A 23,090-nucleotide genomic window follows, 5' to 3' on the forward strand; every position below is an offset into this window, starting at 1 on the left:
TTTTGAATGAGAATATTTGCTATAAAATGTGCCCTTTGGGGAGCCTGGGTGGCTCAGTTGGTAAAGCGACTAACTCTTGATTTCAGCTTAAGTCATGATCTCGCAGTCCTGAGATAGGAGCGCCGCATTGGGCTCCAGGCTGGGTGTGGAGCCTCCTTAAGATTCTCTCTCCCTTTGTCCCTCCTGTATGTGCTCACACATACTCTCTCTCTCTCAAAATAAATAAAAACATGCTCTTTGGTTCACAAAGATTCCATTCTCATTCAGTAAGCCCTGCCTGGGAAGAGGAGATTGGAAGTTTTATCTCAATTTACTAAAATTACCAATTCAAAAAAAGAATTTTCAACTTTTAAATGGAGAGATGTCAAACTATGCAACACTCTATTACGCCCAGTGAACTTAATCTTTTATTATTTTTAGTTTAACTCAGAATGTGAAAGGCATGAGGAGGTACTTCAGTGGTTTTAATAACTGCATACCATTTATAATATCTTTAAGATGCTGAGTTTCTGATTTAGATACACCTTTTTGATACACATCATTCACCTCAATAGCAGCTAAACATTTTCCTTGGATTTTCAAAATACAAGCATAGTAGGGTCTTAATATTTAATCTTTTTTTGAAATGACTATTCTACCATAATCTGTTCTGAAATTACATGTCATATTTTTGCAGTGACCATTATATCTTGTATTTATAAAGGGAAAATGTCCACCCTCCCGCAAGGCCACTGATATTTAATTAAACTTATCAACAACTTAAAACTTTTGAATCACCGTTGCTCTATAATCTTAAAAGATCTTTACAAAATTACCAACAAATTTTGGTGTAACTATAAAATATAGTCTAAAATATTTCTAATAATGTATTTTGGCTCTTGACTTAAAGTGTAAGTAGCCAATCTGGATGTGTAGGTTGAGCAATTACCATATTTTATTGAATCTAAGATGCAACTGACTGAAGGAAGCACTTTTATTTTGCGTTCTGTTGAGAAATAAAAACAGGTTGTCAACTATAGTATGGCACATAATCGGTATTAAGATGTTTCCAATTTGAGAAGTGTAAAAATGTGAAAAAATGTGCATCTCAAAATCAATGAAATATGTCATTTAGTAAAATTCTAAACACTGTTGTATTTTTTATTCTCTTCTTTCACATAAATAAGGCATGATTTAGTCAAGCAAAGAAAACTTTATTTCTGCTACACATAACAACATATTGCTCTAAGAAACAACTATTATATTAGTTTTAGCACTGACGTGTGGATTCAAAAATTCATGTCAACAATTCGTGCTCCCCAGACAAAACAATGTTGTGCACGGACTACCAGGTATATGAAAAAAAAAGCTGTCAACTGTCCACAGGGAGTGCGTCCAGTCACATTTTCAGTCAGTCAGCTGAGGATTATGTCATTATTTAGTCTTTGTTCTGTAGAAAGAACACAACACAAGTATGAAAATCATCACCTGAAAGGAAACAGCTGTTGTATATAGTATTCCTATAATGTTAGGAATTTCCTGTATTTCAAAGTAACCAATGTTATCTGCTTACTTAATCATAGACGCCCCCAAATAAGCAAAACCAAACTTACTCAGAAGGATGATGTAAACAGGTACTGAATTTCTGGAGGGAAAATGCTGTGAATTAATATAAAATCAGGATGCTCTGAAATACTAAAATGTTTATTTTCCTCAAATAGAAAGAGAAACATATTTTGCACATCAAACCCAGCTCAGAATAGAACTCAAATACTTTCAAAGTTGTACTCAGTTTTTCCTATTTTATAGGTGTAGCTCACCTAATCCTAGGCCTATTCCTCAGAGATAAAAGGAACCAACCTTTGAGTGGTGCTGGTGTTTTCCTGAAATTAAGGAAACAAACAAAAAAATGCTTCCCCCTCCCAAGAATTTCAATTTCAATTTTCATGTAAAACTTGGTAAACTTTCTCATTATTTTATTGAACCTTAAAATATGTACATTTACTTAATATACCAACAAAGGAGGAGAATCATTGGAGTCCACAGTAACTGGAAATCTACAGCAAAAATAAATTTAAAAACACAGAAAGCTAATATAGCTGATTATTTCCCACTATTTCCAGCTAACCTGACCCTACTTTATTTTTGCTCTGAATAGGTACAACAATTCAATAAAGGGAAAAAGGACAGATTTATATTTTATGAAGAGTCATGCTGAAGTATATGCACTTCCTCTATAATGCAGGGAATGGGATGAAGGTACGCCACTTTTACAGGGAAAAATGTGGTATGATAAAGCTTCATTCCCATAGCACTGGATGCCCACAGTCTGTATATTAAACTTTTAGTTTCTGACCATTTAGATGAGACAACATCTCAAAGATTTCACTGAAATCACCAATGCAACAGTTTTAGTTCATACTTGCAAAACATTATTTTTATAAAGACTTCTGCTGAATCATTTCTTTCACTAACCCTATTAAAAAAATCAGACTCAGGAAGGTGAAGAGGTCTGTCCAATCACAGTCAGGTATCAGAGTTAGAATTCCAAGCCAGATCTTCTGATTTTTAAGTATAATATTTTTATATTATATAAATAATCACCAGGAAAGGCTCATCCACAAGAGTAATTCATACATTTTCCCCATAATAAAAACATAGTATTATTGTACTTTTTTAAGGACAAAGATTCTTTGAATAAAATAATTGCTACCTACATATTAAAATATCCAAAGACACAAACACATTTTTGTGTGCTATTTTAGAAGACAGCTGGCTAACCAGAATTCAGGTCTTAACATTTTATTTGTAAACATTAAAAAACAGCTTTAAGAACTTGCTAAGTCATTTTCACTGGCATTTTAATATTTCTACATTGTATGGGGTAATGGGAATGAATTTTATAATTAGATAAAATATTTTAAGACATTTCTAAATTAGGATTATTCATAATGGGTCCAAATATTGCCAAATGCCTTCTAGGTAGGAGGAACTCATCACCTGACTTGCTCTATATTAGAAGGTCATCAGCACTAAGGCATGAGACAATCCATTCTGATACTTGCTAGTTGCCATAATTGGTCAGAAAGAAAATTGATGTAAAAAGAAATCTGCTTTCAAGTCAGTAACTTCAAAGTGAATCTAAAGTGCTTGCCAACTGCTATCATTTGACCAGCAGTGGACTTGGAAAGCTGGCGTGTGTGGAAACAGGGAAATTGTCAGCTTCCCCTGAAACTCAGAATTCATTTCCAGAATAAAAAAGTGAAAGAGCTGAACATTTCTACTTTAAAGAATGTCTCCCTAAGCCATGGAGATGTGAGTTGAATTATCACAGGAAAAGAAATTTAAGTTTGATTCTGAAAACTAAAGAAAAAGGAATTCATATGGCTGTATGTACCATTATAATAGATAAAGAGTTTTTGGTAAATTGTCTGGGTTCTTTTTTTTAATACAAATATGCATATGAGAATACTTTCTGAATGTGTAGTTTTAATGCACAAACTCACAAATTTAAGTCCACAAAAAACCAACATTTAAGTTCAAAAGTTCCAAAAACACGTATTATTTGATATTGCTTTTTAGGTATTACACTAGTGAGATGTCAAAACACTCTTTATAAAGGCTATTATAAATTTATTTATAACTCAAGACATTAATCCCTCAACTTAAAAAATCTTTAGAACTATTTCAATTTTAAAAAGTCACATAAGCATATAGTTAAAAGTCTAATTCTTAACATCTAAGACATTCACAAACAAAAAAAGCCACTATTTAATTTTCTATAATGAAATCTGATTTTATTTTATAGAAGGGCAAAAATACTCTCCCAGTAAACATCAAAAACATTTGTTTTAAGTTTACAAAATTCAGGTTTAAAAAATATATTGTGAAATTAACCTGTGCTGTGGTTTTATCAGCCAAGCTTTTTTAAGTCACAAGGCTTTTAACTGATAGCTTCCAAATCCCTAAAAAGAAAACTCTCTATATATTCCTCTGGCTGTAATATTTATATGTAATATTTAAAAACATATAAAAATATGTTTTTAAAATTCGGAGTAAAAAGGGCTTACCTCAAGAATCAGTAAGTTCTCTGTCGTTTGTTAGATTCTTCCCTTGGGGAATCTGCCAACATAACTTTAAGTCTGACTCCATTAAGGATCTTTCCATGTAAAGTAGTAATGGCATCATTGGCGCTTATTCTATCTGCATACTTGGCATACCCCACGTTTTTTCCTGACACAAGGTAAACTTCGATCAGGTTACCAAAACGACTGAAACAAAGTAAAAAAAATCAACTGAAATTGGTAAAAACACAACTGCGTAGGTCCCAAAATTGGGGTCCATTCTGGGCTCCTTTTCCATTCCTCTCCCCACACCCAATCTGCAAGCCAATCCTCCTTCTCAAGCACGTCCTCTATTAGTCAAGTTCTCTTCATTCTCACTCAGTTCCCCATCCTCATTCAGCCAGTCATGATCTTTTCCTTGGAATACTCAAACACGTTCCTCCCTTGTTTCCCTGCACCCTGGGCTTGTCCCTCTTTAAAATATTCTCTACCCTGTCTTCCCAGTGATCCCTCTAAAATACAGATACGATCATTTCCTACCCAAAATTCCCTTCCAGGGTAAGGACAAACTCCCTAACGTGGCTTGTGGGCCTTTCTTGACATGGGCCTTGTTCTCTCCTGCTTCACCCTCCCACACAGTCTCTCAAATTCCATATTCTAATGATCTCCTTTCACATTCTCTCTGTAGGAATAACCATCCGAACGCCCTCCTTTCTTCTATAGCTATTATTGTCTATCAGGTCTCCGTTATACCTTGCTTCTTTAAGAAGTCTTCTCAGAGTCTTAAAAGTAGATGCTCCTCTCATGTATTTCATAGCCTGCACATTCCTTTTCACAACACTAACCTCACTAGGCTGTAACAATATCAACTTCAGTAGGCTGTAATATCCTACCTACTTGTCTGTGTCCTATATGAGATTAGCTCTCACAGGACAAGGACTATAATGTCTTACATAATACATTTTGTTTACACAATGTCTCTTGCACACAGCATGGTGACCACCTGGCACAAAGGATATGCTCAAGAAATAAACTACATGAATCAGTTAAATGAACTACTGATATTTTATGCAACTGTTCAATGAGTTTCCTGGTGTTTTTTTTTTAATTCACTAACATTGTTGTAAGGCAAACAGGAAAAAGACCAAAAAGAAAAAAGTTAAGATTCAAGGAGTTCTATTAAAAAAACAACAATTAACAAGTGCCTTCCCTTTTTCTATATTTATTATATACTCTTCCTTACAATCAGGTAATTGTTTACTCAATATAATTCTTAAGGTTCCAACAGAGTGTGGACAAAATAGAAGATGCTTAGTAAACTGTTCAGGTGAAATACTACTACAAAGGGAAAGATATGTAACAAGAATTTTAGAGGACAGGTCTATTTTTTACCAAGAAACAAATGATTTGTCAATTTTATGCATGCAACTTTTCAAAACAATACTGTATGTTTTATGTCTTTAAAAGAAAATCGGAAATTCTGTGTGGAGACTTAGGATATGTAAATAGTAGAGAAGGAAATCATCGTATATTTTAAAAGGTCATATAAATAAGGAATTTTTCTAAACTGCAAAACAAATCATTTCTACCTGATTAAGTATTGGATATAGAAGTTTCAAGATTGTGAGAGGACTTAAATTACTAGTTTAAATAAATTATATTATAAAACGTAACTTTGTGGAATTGAAATCTTACCAGAAAATATCCTCTAATACATCTAAAGGTAAAGGATGAGGATTAAACACGATAAAAAGTCTTTCTTTCACAGGAGTTTCAGGAGGGGCTTTTTTTTTGCATGATGGAAGTACAACATCTGTCTGGATTTGAGGCAACTGTGATCCAGAATTTCCTCCAAATTGCTGTTGAAGAGAGGTACAAAAACAAGAAAAAGAAAAACTGCACTTTAAGGATTTTAAAGCCAAGAGCTAAAAAGATATATATATCATGGCTCCTATGTGATCTTTTACTACAGCTCTGAAAATTTTCTTTCATAGGTAACAAACAGAGGCCACATTTATTACATACCCTATTGATGTACTACAGAGATTAAATTCTTACCTACTTACCAGAAATTGCTGCTGATTTGGGTTATTCCACACCATTGATGCAAGCTGTGCTGCTACCATCTGCGTTGCCATTTTTCTAAGGAGACTAAAGATAAGAACTGATAATTTACAGAAAACTAGAGATATTCAGTCTCTTACCCGTAACTTGTTTTGTGTGACTTCCTCACCCAAGAGGTCAACTGCTTTCTATTTTTATTCTTCAAGTCATATTATGTACGCCCTGCTTTAGACTCTCCTGAGATGGTACTTACTCTGTTGCATTACTCCCATCATCAATGAAGGAAACACCTATCCGATTCCCAGGAGGGTACTGAAATCCATGTAACTTGTATTTTGCATAAATAGCTGATGCTACATTAAAATACTGAACCACTCCATGACCTAAAACAAAGTAGAGAATCGGGAATTAAAAACAAAAAACAAAGAGAATACCTAAAGCCTGTGTTGCCATAAAAATGAAACAATATAGAAATACCCTAGTATCACACAACCAGTAAACACAGAATCAAATGGGTCAGAAAACAACGTTCTTATATATATATATATATATATGTGTGTGTGCAACAGCTGTGTTCCTACAAAGTCTAAACCAGATTTTGTTAACAATATAAACATGGTATTTTAAGGAAAATGAAATTACTAGTGTAAGTTTTTTCCAACGAATTTAATTTTAGAATATTGGTGTTTCTTATATGACAGATACACCTAAAACCAAGCAGTTGTTCTTAAATATTTATTCTTTGAAATATACTTTGAAATTCTAAAATTTTCCCTATCATACTGAGCAGGAAATGAAACGAGGGGAATATATAATCTGATAAGAACATACAGTCATCTGGCTAGCTACAGTGGTAGAGAAAGGAAAAGTGGTATATATGAAAAACAAAAGGTAGGGAACAGAGAATCTTAGATTAGAAGTCACAGATTACACACTCTTTTTGAGAGCTTTCAGCTATGGAAACAGATTTTAATTCAGGAAGATGATGCTGAAGGTGGTGGGGGGTGGATAATTTTATACCGGAGTCCTTACATGGAGAGCCCAGGAGCTTATAACACAACCAAAAAAGTTTCCATAATATATTTACAACACAACCCACTTAGGGGGAAACACTGCTATAATTTAAGGGTCCTGTCTAAACCCAAGCATCGCAACATTTTAATGAAATTAAAACTCAGAAAGCAAATGAATGTATAAAACCAATTCAGATAGAACTTTATATGATGATTCCTCTATCAATAAAAAAGTGTTCCAATGACACATGTATTTATTTATCAGACACATTCAACCAAAGAAACAATACAGAAGGTGAAGGAACAAATACATTTCAACATAACAGATAAAAGGGAAAGAAATACAGAACAAATAAAATTACATATAACAACAAATGTGCCAGAAAACACAAAATGTGTGCACACAAAATAGTCAGAATAAAGAAGAGGTTGAAGATGGTCCGAAGTAGGTTCACATGCAGTCCTGCTAACAGACCAGGGCTGGGAAGAGTAATAGTGAGGATGTGTGAAGAGTGGCACTACTCCGCTCCAGGCCCATTAGCCTATATGACCTGATTAACACCTTCCCACTTATGCTCACACCCATGGCACCCTAAAAGCACTACGTCAAGTGTATCTATAGGCCAGGAACAGATGCCAAGTATGACTTCTCTATACGCCCCTTACCTCAAATTCTTTAAAAGAAACTGACAAGCCCCTTAGACTTACTGAGTGCCTATTATGTGCCAGGACTTGCATTAGGTATTTTACATATAGTATTTCTAATTCTTTTTTTTTTTTTAACGTTTATTTATTTTTGAGACAGAGAGAGACAGAGCATGAACAGGGGAAGGGCAGAGAGAGAGGGAGACACAGAATCGGAAGCAGGCTCCAGGCTCTGAGCCATCAGCCCAGAGGCCGATTCGGGGCTCGAACTCACGGACCGCGAGATCGTGACCTGAGCTGAAGTCAGACGCTTAACTGACTGAGCCACTCAGGCGCCCCTATAGTATTTCTAATTCTTATCTAACCCTGGTACTGATAGTATTAATAATCCCCTTTTACATATAAAGAAAAGCCCAGACAGGATAAGCAATTTGCCAAGGTCTCAGAGCTACGTGCCAGCACTGGGATTTCATTTGCACCTGAGTCAGATGCGAAATGGAATGCCAACCATTTTCCATTGTGCCACAATGACTCCATTTCTTAAAAGCCTTAAAAACAAAAAACAAAACAAAAAAAACTTAAAAAATTACAAAAATGGTTAACATGAGATATTAGGTTTAACCGATTAAGTAACAAGTTCAAATGCCTGATAGTAGAGCCTTGCTTCAATTAAGACTGGGAAGATGTAGAGAGAAAAAGAGAGCAATTAGATACTTGAAATGAAGGGAAGGAGTTTTTTTGAGGTATAAGCTTAAGAAAAAGACTTAGGGATGAGAAGGAAACTTTAAGGGTTTTATAACTTTGTCTAGCATTAATCAGCAGTACAGAGACTCCATTTTGGCTGCACAAATGGAAACAGAGAATGCTCTATTTTATAAGTGTTAAAATGTATATTTTTTTTATTTTTTATTTTTTTAATGTTTATTTATTTTTGAGACAGAGAGAGACAGAGCATGAACGGGGGAGGGTCAGAGAGAGGGAGACACAGAATCTGAAACAGGCTACAGGCTCTGAGCTGTCAGCACAGGGCCCGACGCGGGGTTCAAACTCATGGACTGCGAGATCATGACCTGAGCCGAAGTCGGCCGCTTAACCAACTGAGCCACCCAGGCGCCCCTAAAATATTTTTAAAAAATAAATGACTTTGTTTAAAGGAGCTATAATCCCAGGGGGTTATTTATTAAGGTATCGCTGTATTTGAAAATTTGAAGTGGAAAAAAGAAAACAAAATTGTCACACACAGAGTATCTGACATCAAAAGTGCCACTGGAGAAAAGACATTTTATCAAAACACAGTATATTTAAAAATAATAGACATTATTTTACCATAATTAGAATAAGGATCTCGTTGAACTTCACAGTATTCCAATCCTGGTACTATATCAAAAATACTGAAAAGCTGCTCTTCAGTGAAAGGAACTCTTGATACAACTGACAGGCGTTTGGAGATAGCTTCTTGGCCTCTGTTGTCATTCTTGTCAAAACTTGAAAATTCAGATTGTTGTTCTCCAACAACATAAAAAAAGTATATCTTTAAATTTCTATACAGTTGAGAATTCACTTAACATTTATGTACTAGAAAGTAAGATGCACTGTCATTGCATCGGAACTTGTTCATTGCATTGGACAAGGAACCGTGTTTTGTCATACGCTCTTGGTCATTAGCACTATCAGAAGGGACCAATGGTGAGGAAACAGAATTCTTCCCACTCCCCTGCCTTCAACACAGAAAGTTAAGTAGAAATGTGTAGTCTAACTTCACAGGAATAGGTTTAGTATGCAAAACTACAAAATATGGCAAGTGTTTCATCTAAAAGAAAGTTATGCCAAATAACATTTACAGGTCTTACTTTCATCAATTATTTCCCCCTTCATCTGGCTTCTACTTTTGTCATTCCTCTCCTTTCTTTAGCCCTAGTTTGAAAGCAGCAGTATCTTAGGGATAAAAATCTTAGGACTCATACTGAGGGGACAGAAGTAGATGTCTTTTATACTTTCTGGTTGGCTACACAGAGGCAGAAGCTCACTCAAAAAAGTGGCGTGACATAGTTTAATATCTAGATACATAACTAACCACAGAAAACTACAATTGGAAATATGTTAAATGAGTGTTACATATTAAGGACATGAGAAGTCATGACAAACTTCTCAAAAAAACCCTACTACATTAATTTTGATTCACTAAGTCAGATTTACAGACTACTGATAAAAGAATATTTTATAAAATCCAAATCAGATTGCATATACTGCTTACACTATTAAAATAAAGAATAGCTTACTCACCAAATGGAAACATATTTACTCTAGGTTCATGTCCCAATGTCTCCTGCCTCATGTTATAATAGTCTTGTTCTGAGGATTCAGATGCTTTATTTTTAGGTTCAGCCAAGATTGCCCTAAAACCTGAAAAAAGAATCTATGATTTTCAAACTTCATAGCAAATTTAACATACCTGCAAATATACATTATTGCCAGTGCTTGACTTAGCTTTATAACTATAATTTCATAAAACAAAATCTATACAAAGGCCACCTGCACCAGACCTACTTCTTTGCTTTTTGGAAGATGGCAAAAAATAAATAGAGCGAGAACCCCAAATTATGGGTCAATGTAGACATGCAAAATCAGCAATTCTTTTTCATCCTTTCCAATCTCCCCCTACCACCAAGTAAAATCATCATTCATTCTCCCTGGGTCAACATTAAAATCCTAGAGGGCTTTTCACATTCAACATGTCAGCAAGATTCTTCCTTTAAAATGTATTTCGAAAATGTTATCTTTTATTCTAATTTCCCTAACTTTGTTTCTAAGTTAGATTCCCTTCAATTAATTACAACAATTCTTTAACTGGTCTGCCTATGGAGCAAAGGTTTTAAGTATGGGTTCAAGGATGAGCTTCAAAAGGTGGGAAGGTTCCATGAGCCCTCTGAAACTTTAAACAAAATGCTTATATATGTGCACATGGGCATATTTCAAAGGAGAAGGTTTGTAGCTTCAACCATAGTATTCAGTGGCTCTAAAAAGGATAAAACCAGCCACTTTGAATTCTTTCTCTGGAAATCCATCCTTGATACTGTACTTAGATCAACTGCCCAGAAACAGTTATTTTTCTCCTTTTAAAACAATCTACAACGGAATCCTAACATGGACTAAGCCTGAACTCTTCATGATCTCCCATGTATGGTGCCAATGTACTTAATGTTGTCTCCTAATTTCTCAACAATATTATGTTTTATTCAGATTGCTGCCTTCACAGCATTAAGCAAAGACATGTTTATTTCTATCTCTGGGCCTCTGCAAACACTGCTCTCACCTTCTGTCCTGCCTAATTTATACCAAATGTAAATCTCACCTCTAGATGTGTTCTTGTGCTCTCAGTGCACTTGTTTTTCACCACTGATGAACCATAGCACACATTTTTGAACATTTCCTCATCTCGCAAATTTTTATTGAGTCTATTATAAATAACAGTATCTTTGATAGAAATCTCAATAAATCTTTACTGAGGGCCTATAACTGTACTAGGTAGAAGGAATAACAGAGACAGAAACATAAAACATACTCCCTGCTTTCAAAGAGCCTTTTAAAAAATTCTCCTAATATTCTTCAACAATTTTTTACTAGTAGATCTTGGTTACCCAATATAGTTAAACTCCTTAAAAGCTATATATTCCCTCTGTACCTCTTTACTTAACATATTGCCAAGTATACCATAGGTACTCAATTAGTGCTGGCTGATTGAGAAATTTAGAAGGATCTGAGAGAAAATTTTGGTATATATCTTAGGCTTACCTAAGAATTCTAGTGATTAGCAATAATTCTTCAGTACATATAGATCTTCATAAAACCCTAAAACCTAGAGTATTCATCATTTCTAAAGGTCAATATAACTAGAAGTATGACAACAAAGAATATTTTCCTTGGCTTCTTTAAAATTCTTATTCTTCATTATGTATACTAACAGGAAAAGATCCAATTAATGTCACTCTAGCTTCAAATTAACCTAATGTATATTTATTTACCTATATGAGCATATATAACACTAAACCCCATCCTTAACCTGTGTGTTTATTGGTAAATTTAATTCTATTTAGGATTTAGGTTAAATATGAACATATTTTACAGAAAACTTGAGTTTTTTCAATATAAAGAAAAAAAAATTTTTTTGAGCCTGATAAAGGGTAAGTCAATTTAATACTTAAAAATTTTAAATATTAAAATAAACCCCCAAACCTTAGAAGTAATAACCAAAATATGGTAACAGTATTTTCACTTATTAAGTTAATGTAGTTGCCCATATTTTTCTTCAAGATGGCGCCTCAACAAAAGCTTAATCACAGCCCTCAAATACTTTTCATCCCAGGTATATATATATTTAAACTCCCATTGCTAAGATTAAATTAGCAGGTATGGTTATTAGCAAAAACCAGTATTAGATTCCATTATTTAGAATAATTAAAAGTTTTAAGAAAGTCTTCAACATGTTAAATGAACATATCCTTACTTCGATCACAGTTTTCTATTGCTTGGGCAGCTTGTGATGGTTTTAAGTATCGAACATAGCCCAAACCTTTACTTTCTCCAGTTACTTTATTCTTAATAATGCTGCAGTATTCGATATCTCCATACACCTATGGAAGTTAAAAGAAATGATCTTAGAGGAGTCAAAATCAGTAACTGTGAACAGATTATTTCAGAACTTAAAATTTATTTGCACCCTTTATTTGCAAAACTAGAAATAAGAATTAGAATATATAGCCATTTTTAATAATAGAATCAAAATGTCACAAACTAATGAGGCACTAGAAAAAAACCATAATAATGATATAAGCAAATAACATAATCAAAATCATGATGATTTTCATTTTCATTTTCTGAGCATTTGCTTTACATATATTTCCTTACTGTTAAAACAATCCTTCAAGGGGTGTGTGTGTGTGTATAATATATAAGTTATTTCACAGACAAGGAAACTGGGTCTTAGAGAGGAAATCAAATAACTTGTCTAAGTCATGGAGGGAGAGTAAGAATGTGTACATGGTTTGGAAAGTTCCAAAGTCTTAGTGGTGATTACAAGCTGGAATTGAACCTTCCATATTCGAACCTGGCTCAGTCCCTTATTAACTGGGCAGTTTGTTTATCCTCTCTGAGCCTGTCTCCTTATCTGTTAAATGGGGCTAATAGCTATACCTACTTCATAGGGTTATTTTAAGAGTTAAATGAACTAATAGACCTAAAGTGCTTATATAGAGTTTGGGACACACTAAACATTAGTTATAGTTATAGTCGTCTGCCTTCTAACAGGACATAACTGTGTATTCTTTTGAAGAGAAGCCTCACAAAATATATAACTAAAACACACAGGTTTACTCAGTCAATTCTCCACGTGAAAAATATGGGTAAAAGTTTATTTTTAATGTTGGGAGAAATATGGGATATAAATTCTTAGGGCTTATTTTTTTTTAATAGTTATTGAGAGAGAAAGAAAGTACATGAGCAGGGGAGGGGCAGAGACAATTTCAATCCTAAACAGGCTCTGCACTGTCAGCAGAGAGCCCCAGGCAGGGTTTGAATACCACCAACCATGAGATCATGACCTGAGGCTAAATCAAGAGCAGGATGCTTAAGCAACTGAGCCACTCAGGCACCCCGTTAGTGTTTATTTATTTCATAAAATTCTCATGCACCCAATTAGCAACTTAATTATTATACATTTGGATAAAAATGTCATATTTATTTGCTCAGAAAAAGATAAGAATTTATAAATATATAAGGTAACAACTTTTTTCTTACTTTTGGAGGAAGTATGGACTATGTATTTTTGGTATTTGTTATTTTTGAGGTATTTTATTCAACTCTCAATTGAATTTTCAGAGAGAGAAAGTCTGAAAATTACTTTTGACTATTTTCTTTCTTATTTGTTGCCCACCTAATTCACAGTATTGGGAAAATTAGTAGATAACGGATAAAAAGTTACAACTCATAACAATTTGAGAATTGCTTTTTAGTAATTTTTAGTGAAAGTATATCATTGCATATAAAAGTCATTGGCTATAAAGAGATTTAAAATGATCTTCAAATTTCACTGACTATCAGTCATTACCATAGCTCTTGCTATATATATAGTTCAGAGCTGTAGATTTTTTCTTTAAATATAAGTCCTTAACTTTAGGACAAAAATTCTGTAACGGATGAGCCTTTCTGTGAATAAGTACAAGATCAACATGCCATAGGCTTTGTATATAAATAGATAATATAGTTCACACGCTTAGGCTTGCTTCATTTACCTCTACATGAAAGCAACAGAGTAGTGAGAGGGTGCTTTGAAATTGTAAAGACCAAGAGCAGGTTCTGGATTCAGACAGCCTGGGTTTAAATCTTGGTCCACCACCTACTATGTATGTGACCTAATTTAAAATTCTGGGCTTTAGACTTCATTTTCCTGAATCTGGCAGAAAATATCATCATTATGTTTCTTATATGGCAGAAAACATCATCATTAATATGTTTTTCATCATTTTCATGTTTTTTAAAAAGTTAGTTTATTCTAGCTTTACTATTTTAAAACTAGATTGAAATAGATGACTTAGAAACAATTATTTAATTCACCACCACCACCAGCCTAATGATCTAACTCGAACAACACTTAAGATTTAGTAACCATATAACCGATTCAGGATTGTAAATTATTATAGATGCTAGCTGATTAAAAAACATAAGTACCTTAAATTTTTCCCGCAAATCTTCTTCTGTGTAGGACTTTGGTATCATGACAAATATTCTTGTCAGTTCTTCATCTTCAACATCTCGGTGACTTCCAGATGATCTGGACTGAGCAATGAAAACCTAAGCAACAAACATAATACAAAAATAATGTGAAAAATCAGTTAACTGTTTTCCTATTCCTTAAGTACATTTACTTCATTATTAGTATGAGATGCATGTTAGGTTAAACACAATGTAATAGGGTCTTATCAAAAAGTTTTTTTAAAGCAATTTTTACTGCAATGACTTTTTATATGAGATAATAACAATCTCTCCACTGTTTTTCCAAATCTATATTTATATCTATATAGATATATAGATATTTTTTTTAATGTTTATTTTTGAGAGAGACAGAGACAGAGTGTGAGCAGGGGAGGGGCAGAGAGAGAGGGAGACACAGAATCCAAAGCAGGCTCCAGGCTCTGAGCTGTCAGCACAGAGCCCGATGCAGGGCTTGAACCCACAAACCGCGAGATCATGACCTGAGCCGAAGTCGGACGCTTAACCAACTGAGCCACCCAGGCGCCCCCCCACCAAATACATTTTTACTTTTGCATTTTTGTTTACCAAGGGCAAGCCAGTGCACTGAAAAAGAATAAGTACTCTGCAGCTGCTGGGTACAGCGTTCAATAGATGTCAGTTTCATAGCTGATTAACAGTGTTATTAAAATATTCCTTATCTTTGCAAATTTTGTCTAGTTGTTCTATCAGATACTAAGAAAGGAGTTTAAATACCTGATTGTGAATTTATCTTTCTCCTTCTGGTTCTACCAATCATGCTTCATGTATTTTGAAGCTGTATTATTGGCTGCATAAACATTTGGGATTGTTATGTACTTTTTGATTGATATTTTTATTCCTATGAAATTAACCTGTTAATACTCCTTGTGTTGATGACCATTTTGTACAACATCACACCAGCTTTTCTTATCCTTTTACTTTCAACTGCTTTGTATCCCTTGTACATAGTATTTAGCTTTTTTTTTTTTTTTTTTTTTACAAATCCTGATAATCTCTGCCTTTTAATTGGAATGTCTAGTCTACTAATATTTAATGTAATATTGACACAGTTGGGTTTAAGTCTAGGATGTCATATTTTTAATTGTTTTCTTTCTAATATGTACCTTTAAGAAAAGGTAACATAACCATAATTACTGGATCATCTCAGTGACCACCCAAATGATTTATGTAAGTAAAAAAATGAACAGCACTACCTGTTCCATTTTCTACTGTTAGCATTTTCTACTATTTAGTTTACTGAAAACATCATCTGTGACATTGGACTACTTAGATTATCATTACTTGGATTATGACATTAGATTATTACTTTATAATATAAATTGTTTGGGTTTTATATTATTCTAGAGGAATCTTAAAATCTCTAACTAAGATTGTGGATTTTTTTATAGAGCCATAAGGATAAGAACTTTAATGGCTAGTTTTGTTTTTTATAATTTGAAGACATGTAATAAAATTAATATAAATCACCTTACAAGCCCTTAAGGCTTCTTTTTTCTTCTACTTTAAAGGGGGAGCTGTATACCATTTGAGTATGAGAAAACCTGAACTTATGGATTTCTAGAGTAGGAGGCAGCAACCAAAAGGATAGAAAACCTATAAAGCCAGGGGATTTTAGAAGTACTAAAACATAAAGTCATTATGTTCGCTTGGAAAACAGCTGTCATAGAGGTGTAGGGCCTTGTTTACAAGATATAGCTGGAGACATATTCCTATGTCTCCTAACAGAGTCCACTGTTACTCCTTCAATAAACTTACACTACCTGCCAAACAGTGTATGAGGTATTAGTAATAGAATATTGAGTAATACAGAAATGACCCACTAGAAAGTCTAGTGGATGTATCGGTAATGGATGATCAATAGAAAAATAAAATAGGAAACATTTAAGAATTTGGGAAGACACTGGGGGGCAAAAAGAATCTCAAGTAAGATTTGAGGTTGTAGGTGTCATCAAATCACAAATTTCTAAATTTTAGAAGACCGGAGTGTTTCAAATTTCCAATAAGGCAAGCAGTGTCTGAGCAGAACACATGTATAATAATTAGCCACCTAATGGATGATTTCTCCTGAGATTTATGTTCAGACTACAGGCTCTAAAGAGGCATTCTTGCAAAGCTAGAAAACAAGACTTTTCTACATTTTAGGTTTACCCCTTTCCTCCAGGTAATGTAGCTGGTCACAAAATAACTCTTACCTAGTCAATCTTTTCTGGCTCTAGGGCTATAATTTTCTTATTTGTCTCATAGATACTACGGAACTTTGCGAAAGCAAACTACATGAGAAAAGTTGAAGCTGTGTTAATTTAACTGGAAATACTAAAAACAATGACCACAGTAACAACAAACAAACAAAAAACTACATTCTAGTGGAAGACAGACAGAGCTGAACCTGCTGAGGAATGAACTTAGTCTAGCTAGGCCCTGTAGTCCAACAACCCTCTGTCTGAAACTGAGTGGACCAAAATGTGAAAAACAGAACTTCAACTTTATTTTGGGGAATAACTTTTCTGTGATTAAAAAGGAGGGTCCCAGTATTGGGGCTTTTACTTCTCTTGTAGGAATTTAATCAAGGAAAGAGGATTCTATAGGTTTCAGATCTGGAGCATTTTTTTGGGTTACCAACAGATCTCTGTGGTTATATTCAGAAGGTATAAAAACCTTCTCCATTAATTTAATTGGAAGGAGATAAAAATTAAATCAATCTAGGCAATCAACAAACCACAGCTTACTCTTTTTCAATAGCCCATGATCTAGGAATTGTTTTTACATTTTTAAAGGGCTGTTAAAAAGAAAGAAAATATGTGACAGAGACTGTATGTGGTTCACAAAGCCTAAAATATTTACTATTTGTCCTTTTACAGAAAAAGTTTGTCAGCCATTGATCTAGTATATGCCGTGGCCTTACAATTCATCTTATTGATGATCTGTTCTGCTCCATTTCAGAAGGTTGGGGATGGAAGTAAAGGGCATGTCTATGGTCTACTGTGTTGTTGGTATATTCCTATGTTCCTTCTCTTTTGTGGATGGAGGCATAGGGAAGACCTCCAGAGACTGAACTCTCTCTCCATCTTTCATTTATAAAAGTCAGTATTAGTAGTATTCTTATCAGTTCTCTGTTGTAAGTGGAAAAAAACAAGAAGGAAAAAGTTGAGGGAAAAGAATTTTGTGGAAGGCTCCAACAGAGTTACATATACAGCAACTATTTCTACACGACGGGCGGGGGTACAGTTTAAGCAACTGTCAGATCCTCAGGACTGGGTCCTGAACTCAGTCCACAGCCAGTAAGGAAGGACATTTTGGCTACTAATGACCACCAAGATCTATGCGCGGGGTCTACCTTGTGACGAGCACTGTGCTAAAAGCATAGATTAAAACGAATAACCGTCAAAATCATCCTTCCTGCCACGTGTCAGTTTTGTTACTTTTACACAAGTCTGGAAACTCAATATAAAGACCTCCAGGGTGAACTATGAGTACGCAAAGAAACAATAATAGCACAACTACACTACCATCACAATGATTTGGCTCTTCTTAAGGCAGTTTATTTTGGGTTGCTTTCAAAGAAAAGTGGCAGTAACAAAACGTTTGCCAATTATAGTTTCGCAAAGACGGCTTAATTAAAATGATTTAAAAAATCACAACGGTGTGACAAATCTAAACAGCAGCAGTCTGAGTCACCTCCACTCAAATATTATACACATGCATACTTTCGTGTGGCACTGGGAAAGCGCCCAACACGAGAGAGGCCACACTTAACGTATGTTTATCAAGTTGCTAAGCTCCGTACCACCCCGAGGAAAAGCAAACTAATCTATTTTCATACATGGTAAACGGGGTTATGAGAGAGGAGGGCCAGAGGTGGGTCGTGGAAGCCAGAGCTCTGGACTAGAGATGGCGGGAGTAGGGGAGAGGCCCAGTCACTATAGCTCCGCGGCCCAAGTCGGGGCCGACATTCTTGCCACACCTCGGGGTTTGCCTCGAGGGCCGGGCGGCCCGAGAAACCCTGTGCGGAACACCATCCGCCCCTCCTCCCGCCCCCGGAATGCCAGGCGCCGCCCACTCCGCTCCAGGGAGCGGATGTACTACCTCGACCCCACCTGACACAGCTTCGGGTGCAGGAAGGCCCATCCCCTCCCGCTCCCGCGGGCATCCCAACCCGGGCACCTGCACCTTGATGGGCTTGGTGTCGTTGGGGCTGAGGCACTGGCCGTGCATCTCCTCCATGGCCCTGCAGGCCTGCGAGCTACGGGCAAACTTGACGAAGGCGATGCCCTTGGACTCCTTGGTGTGCTTGTCCCGCACCACCCAGATGTCCTGGATCTCGCCGAAGGGCGAGAAGCGCTCCCTCAGCACCGACTCGGGCGTGTACTTGCTGATCACCAGGAAGATGCGGCTGTTGGGGGGCTCGTCCAGGCTATCCACGCCCGGGCGGAACCCTCCGCCGCTCGCACAGCTGCCTGCTTCGTCCATGATGTTCCAGCCCGGCGCGGGAGGCAGGCCCGGGTTCCCTTTAGTTCTTGTCTTCTCAGGCGCGCCAGCCACCACCGTGGTCGCACACCCAGCCGTTGCGGGTCCAGGGCTCCGCTTCCGGAAGACGCAAGGGTCTCGCGCCCTTGCGCGAGAGTGCGGCCGCGCAGAGTGCCAGCTTCCGGGGAACGGCCTCCAGCGCCCCCTAGCGGCTCGGGGTGGGGTAGGCCGACCCAGTCAGTCTAGCAGTCCGCTGAAACAAACGCCGGGTGTGCAATCCTCATTCTCTGTGGCCAGAACAGGCCCGTCTGGCGCACAGCCTTCCCAACCCTAGAGTCCAAGCATTCTTCCTCTAAAACTTGCCATCTTGGTCATAAACTCAATAGAGGACCACTCTAGGATAAAGTTAAAAACCATATAGTCTCAGAGCTAAAAAGAACCTTTGAGATCATCCAATTCCAGCCTCATTTGTTGAGAAAATTGAGATGAGGAAATTGAGGCCCTTGGAATGCCAGAGACTATATAGAGATACAAATAACAGAGCCCAAACCAGAATCTATCTGCTGATCTGCTCGACTCCCACAAACCTTGGGGATTTGAGGGCTGAAAAGGTGGACTGTTCAACTATAGCACTAGGAAAAGTCTTAATGGCAAACAAAGTGGGAATGCATACTGACTTCTAAGACTTCTTGTTGAAGGGACTTGACAAGAGGTCATCGGAAAGCTAGAAGAAATTCGGAAACAAGATCAGGATTTCGTAGTGGAGTTGGAATGAAGTAAAAAGAATGAACCAGCGGTAGTCCAGGAGCAGACCTCTTTGAATGTTCAAGAATGCAAAATAATGTTCAAGAATGCAAAATGCTTTTGCCACTGAATTGTGAATATGAGTTACTTCATATTTCCAACTTCAGTTCCTCAATTGCAAGTAGAAATAATATTACCTACTACATGGGGTTGTTGTTAACCTTAATTAATTTATCCATTTATTTAAACACCAAATGTTTTTTGACTGTCTACTATGTGTTGGGCACTGTGCTATACTCAAGTGATATAATATTAAACAAAATGATCACTCTTCTTCCTTTATGAAGTTTACAGATTGGTCTTGTATAGTTAGGATTTTATAGTTAGGGATAAAATGAGATAATAAAGTTTTTTGTTCCTTTTGACTAGCGTTTCCACTTCCCCACTCTTGATATTGTATACTTGTATGATAGCAATTAAGAGTCAGGGATTGTGGGTTCTTACTCTAGCTTTAGCACAAGATTATGACAATTTCTCCTTGTGTTGCATCTTGTATCTTTAAAATGGGGACTTTGTTTACTCAGGAGCTTAGTAAGCAAAGGAAGTCTTTTGTTTTAACTTTCCACGTCTCTTTATCTTACGCAGACCAATCAAAGTGAATGAAAACAATGTAGTAATGTTAATAATAGATGAATCTGCAGATTCTAGCAACGCTATTTGCACACCAGTGCCATCTAGTGGAAAATGTATAATTTTTTTGAACTGCATTGACTGGGCAATTTTTATTCTTTGTAATACAAATAACAGAGTAATTTGTAATACAAATTAATGATTGATATTCTGAAAATTTGAAGCTGATAATTAGAGTAGTTCATTTTTTTCTTAAAGAAGAGATAAAAGATTGCATAAAACAAAACCAGGAACAGAAATATTGGGAAATGCTAAGAAAGCAAAATTTCTTTATCACTCAATCAAATGAAATACCACATATGTAAGCAAAATAAGAAATTTACTTTATTTTTTTAAATTTAAGTTTGATTTTTTTTAGTAATCTCTGCACCCAGCATGGGGCTTAAACCGATGACCCCTAAATCAAGGGTCACATGCACTTCTGAACAAGCCAGCCAGGTGTCCTGAAATTTAGTTTCTTTATGTCTTATCATTTTAAGCAGCCTCCTTGAGATATAATTCATACATCATACAATTCACCCATTTAAAATGTTCAATTAAATGGTTTTTAGTATGTTCACAGCATCGTGCAACCATCACCACAATCAACCGTAGACGTTTTTTATCACTCAACAATAACAGTTTTGCCGTATTTCAAGTCATATAAAATCATATTTGAACATGAGTCACATGTAGCTAAAACAACTAAAATTCTGAGGTTTGAAAGAATGATTATTAATGGGTATACTATTAGAGAAAAGATGTGCTGTGCATTTGCAGATTAAATTTTTCAAGTCTTTAGGGGCGCCTGGGTGACTCAGTTGGTTAAGCATTTGACTTTGGCTCAGGTCATGATCTCATGGTTTGTGGGTTCTAACCTGGTATTGGGCTCTGTGCTGACAGTATGGAGCCTGGAGCCTGCTTCAGATTCTGTGTCTCCCTCTCTTTCTGCCCCTCCCTGGCTCACACTCAGTCTCTCTCTCTCAAAAAATAAACATTAAAAAAATTTTAAATTTTCAAGGCTTTAAAACATGTAACCTTTAATGCACAATTATTAGAATGATAAACATTTATGTTTATTTCACATGAAATCCAGTTTTCCCCTAAGTTTTTCTTCCAAAATTCTTATAAATTTCTTTTTTTAAAAACCAAGAGATGATATTGTAACTTACTTTTGAAATGCAAGGAGAAAATAGTAAATTCTTGTCGTTGTTTTCCAAAATTTCTAAAACTGTGATATAATTACAATATTTACTGATTATCAATATTAGTCTTCATACATTATATAAGTAAAAATGTTTTGCCTTATTTGAAATTTTTAAATAGGTTTTATCACTGATATTTATTGGTGATAAAGGTCCAGAGTCTCCATTTTTCCCAGCTGTAAGGCTACTGGCTACTGATAGTGTATTCATGCACCTAGCCTGTATGTGGTAGGCACTTGAGAAATGGTATACTCCTTCTTTTTCTTGAGTTTGTGTGTCTTTGTTTGAGTTTGAGAATAATATGTAACACCTGATATTCCCTCCTCCCCTGCTGTAGACCTGGTCCTTTTCATTCAACTTGATGACCTACATCTTTTAAATATGTTGATTGTAGAACAGACTCATAGGTACCACTTAGAATAGTTTCATTCAACCATCTGGTAATTGCAGCTATTTAAATTAAAATAAAAATCCACTGAGTTAATTAAATTAACTATAATTAAAATAATAAAAAGTCAGTTACTCAGTTGCATTAGCCATACTTGAAGTGCTCAAAGCTGCTTGTGGCTAGTGGACGGTGCCCACACAGAACACTTTAATCATGGCAGAAAGGTGTATTGTACAGAGTTCTGAAGAATAAGACTGTGGGTAAACCCTCCCACTTATCTAATACACAGAATTTTCACTATTACAAGTATTTTGATTGTTGAACAATTTAAAAATTATTTTGATATTCCTATTTCTCTGTCTCCTTACCACTCATGTCTCACAGACGTAATTGCATAACCACAGGTAAGCTACTTTCCCTTCTCACATTTTCGTAAATACAATTTTCACTTTCACACCTTTCTGCCTTCAATACCCTCATCATCTTGTAGCTTTTTCAGTCCTTCCTTCCATATTTCCCTTCCTGGCCCCTTCATTTCTCATTCTCTCTGTTTCTATTCATACTTTGTTCCGCATTTTTGGCAATTAGCAAAGAACTTGCAACCTTGCTGTCAGTTCTTATATTATTGTATTTTTTAAAATGCAGCTCATTTATTTAACTTAAAAATATTTTTTTAATGTTTATTTATTTTTGAGAGAGAGAAAGAGTGCAAGCAGAGAGGGACAGAGAGAGGGAGACACAGTATCCCAGGCAGGCTCCACGCTCTGAACTGTAACCACAGAGCCCAATGTGGGGCTCATATCCACCAACTGGCAGATTGTGACCTGAGTGGAAGTTGGAGGCTTAACTGACTGAGCCATCCAGGTGCCCCTATAATGATTTAACTTTTAATGTATTTAAATCTTATCCCAGTTGAATTGTAACTCAGAAAATTGGAGCTGCAGTTCAGTTTTTGTCCAAGGTGCTTGGCACAGTGCTTTGCCCATAGTAAGCACTTGTTTTATTCTTTTGTTGACGCGATAGGATTCCTGCAATCAAATGCTAATGGACCATTCATAAAACATTGAGT

The 23,090-nt window shown here is 35.9% G+C and overlaps 1 protein-coding gene across 4 annotated transcripts; it reads right to left on the reverse strand.

Moving 5' to 3' along the window:
• Positions 1-1,172: 1,172 nt before the first annotated feature.
• Positions 1,173-19,154, reverse strand: RBM45 (RNA binding motif protein 45). Of its 4 annotated transcripts, none has more exons than XR_009256995.1 (11): positions 18,713-19,154; positions 14,489-14,611; positions 12,270-12,396; positions 10,049-10,168; positions 9,092-9,271; positions 6,361-6,490; positions 6,110-6,194; positions 5,739-5,902; positions 4,050-4,250; positions 1,593-1,638; positions 1,173-1,429 (listed from the first exon to the last, which is right to left on the reverse strand). XR_009256995.1 is itself a non-coding variant. In XM_058712952.1 (11 exons), the coding sequence occupies exons 1-9, from the start codon at positions 19,016-19,018 to the stop codon at positions 4,058-4,060; spliced, it is 1,428 nt and encodes a 475-aa protein (XP_058568935.1). In that variant the 5' UTR covers positions 19,019-19,154; the 3' UTR covers positions 1,173-1,429; positions 1,593-1,624; positions 4,050-4,057. The 4 variants fall into 4 exon arrangements, 3 of the variants coding, with proteins under 3 accessions (XP_058568935.1, XP_058568946.1, XP_058568927.1); XM_058712952.1 differs by having other exon boundaries at positions 1,593-1,624; XM_058712963.1 differs by lacking the exon at positions 1,593-1,638 and having other exon boundaries at positions 18,719-19,154.
• Positions 19,155-23,090: the final 3,936 nt, after the last annotated feature.

This window comes from Neofelis nebulosa, chromosome 2, assembly GCF_028018385.1.
Source record: "Neofelis nebulosa isolate mNeoNeb1 chromosome 2, mNeoNeb1.pri, whole genome shotgun sequence".
NCBI lineage: Eukaryota > Metazoa > Chordata > Mammalia > Carnivora > Felidae > Neofelis > Neofelis nebulosa.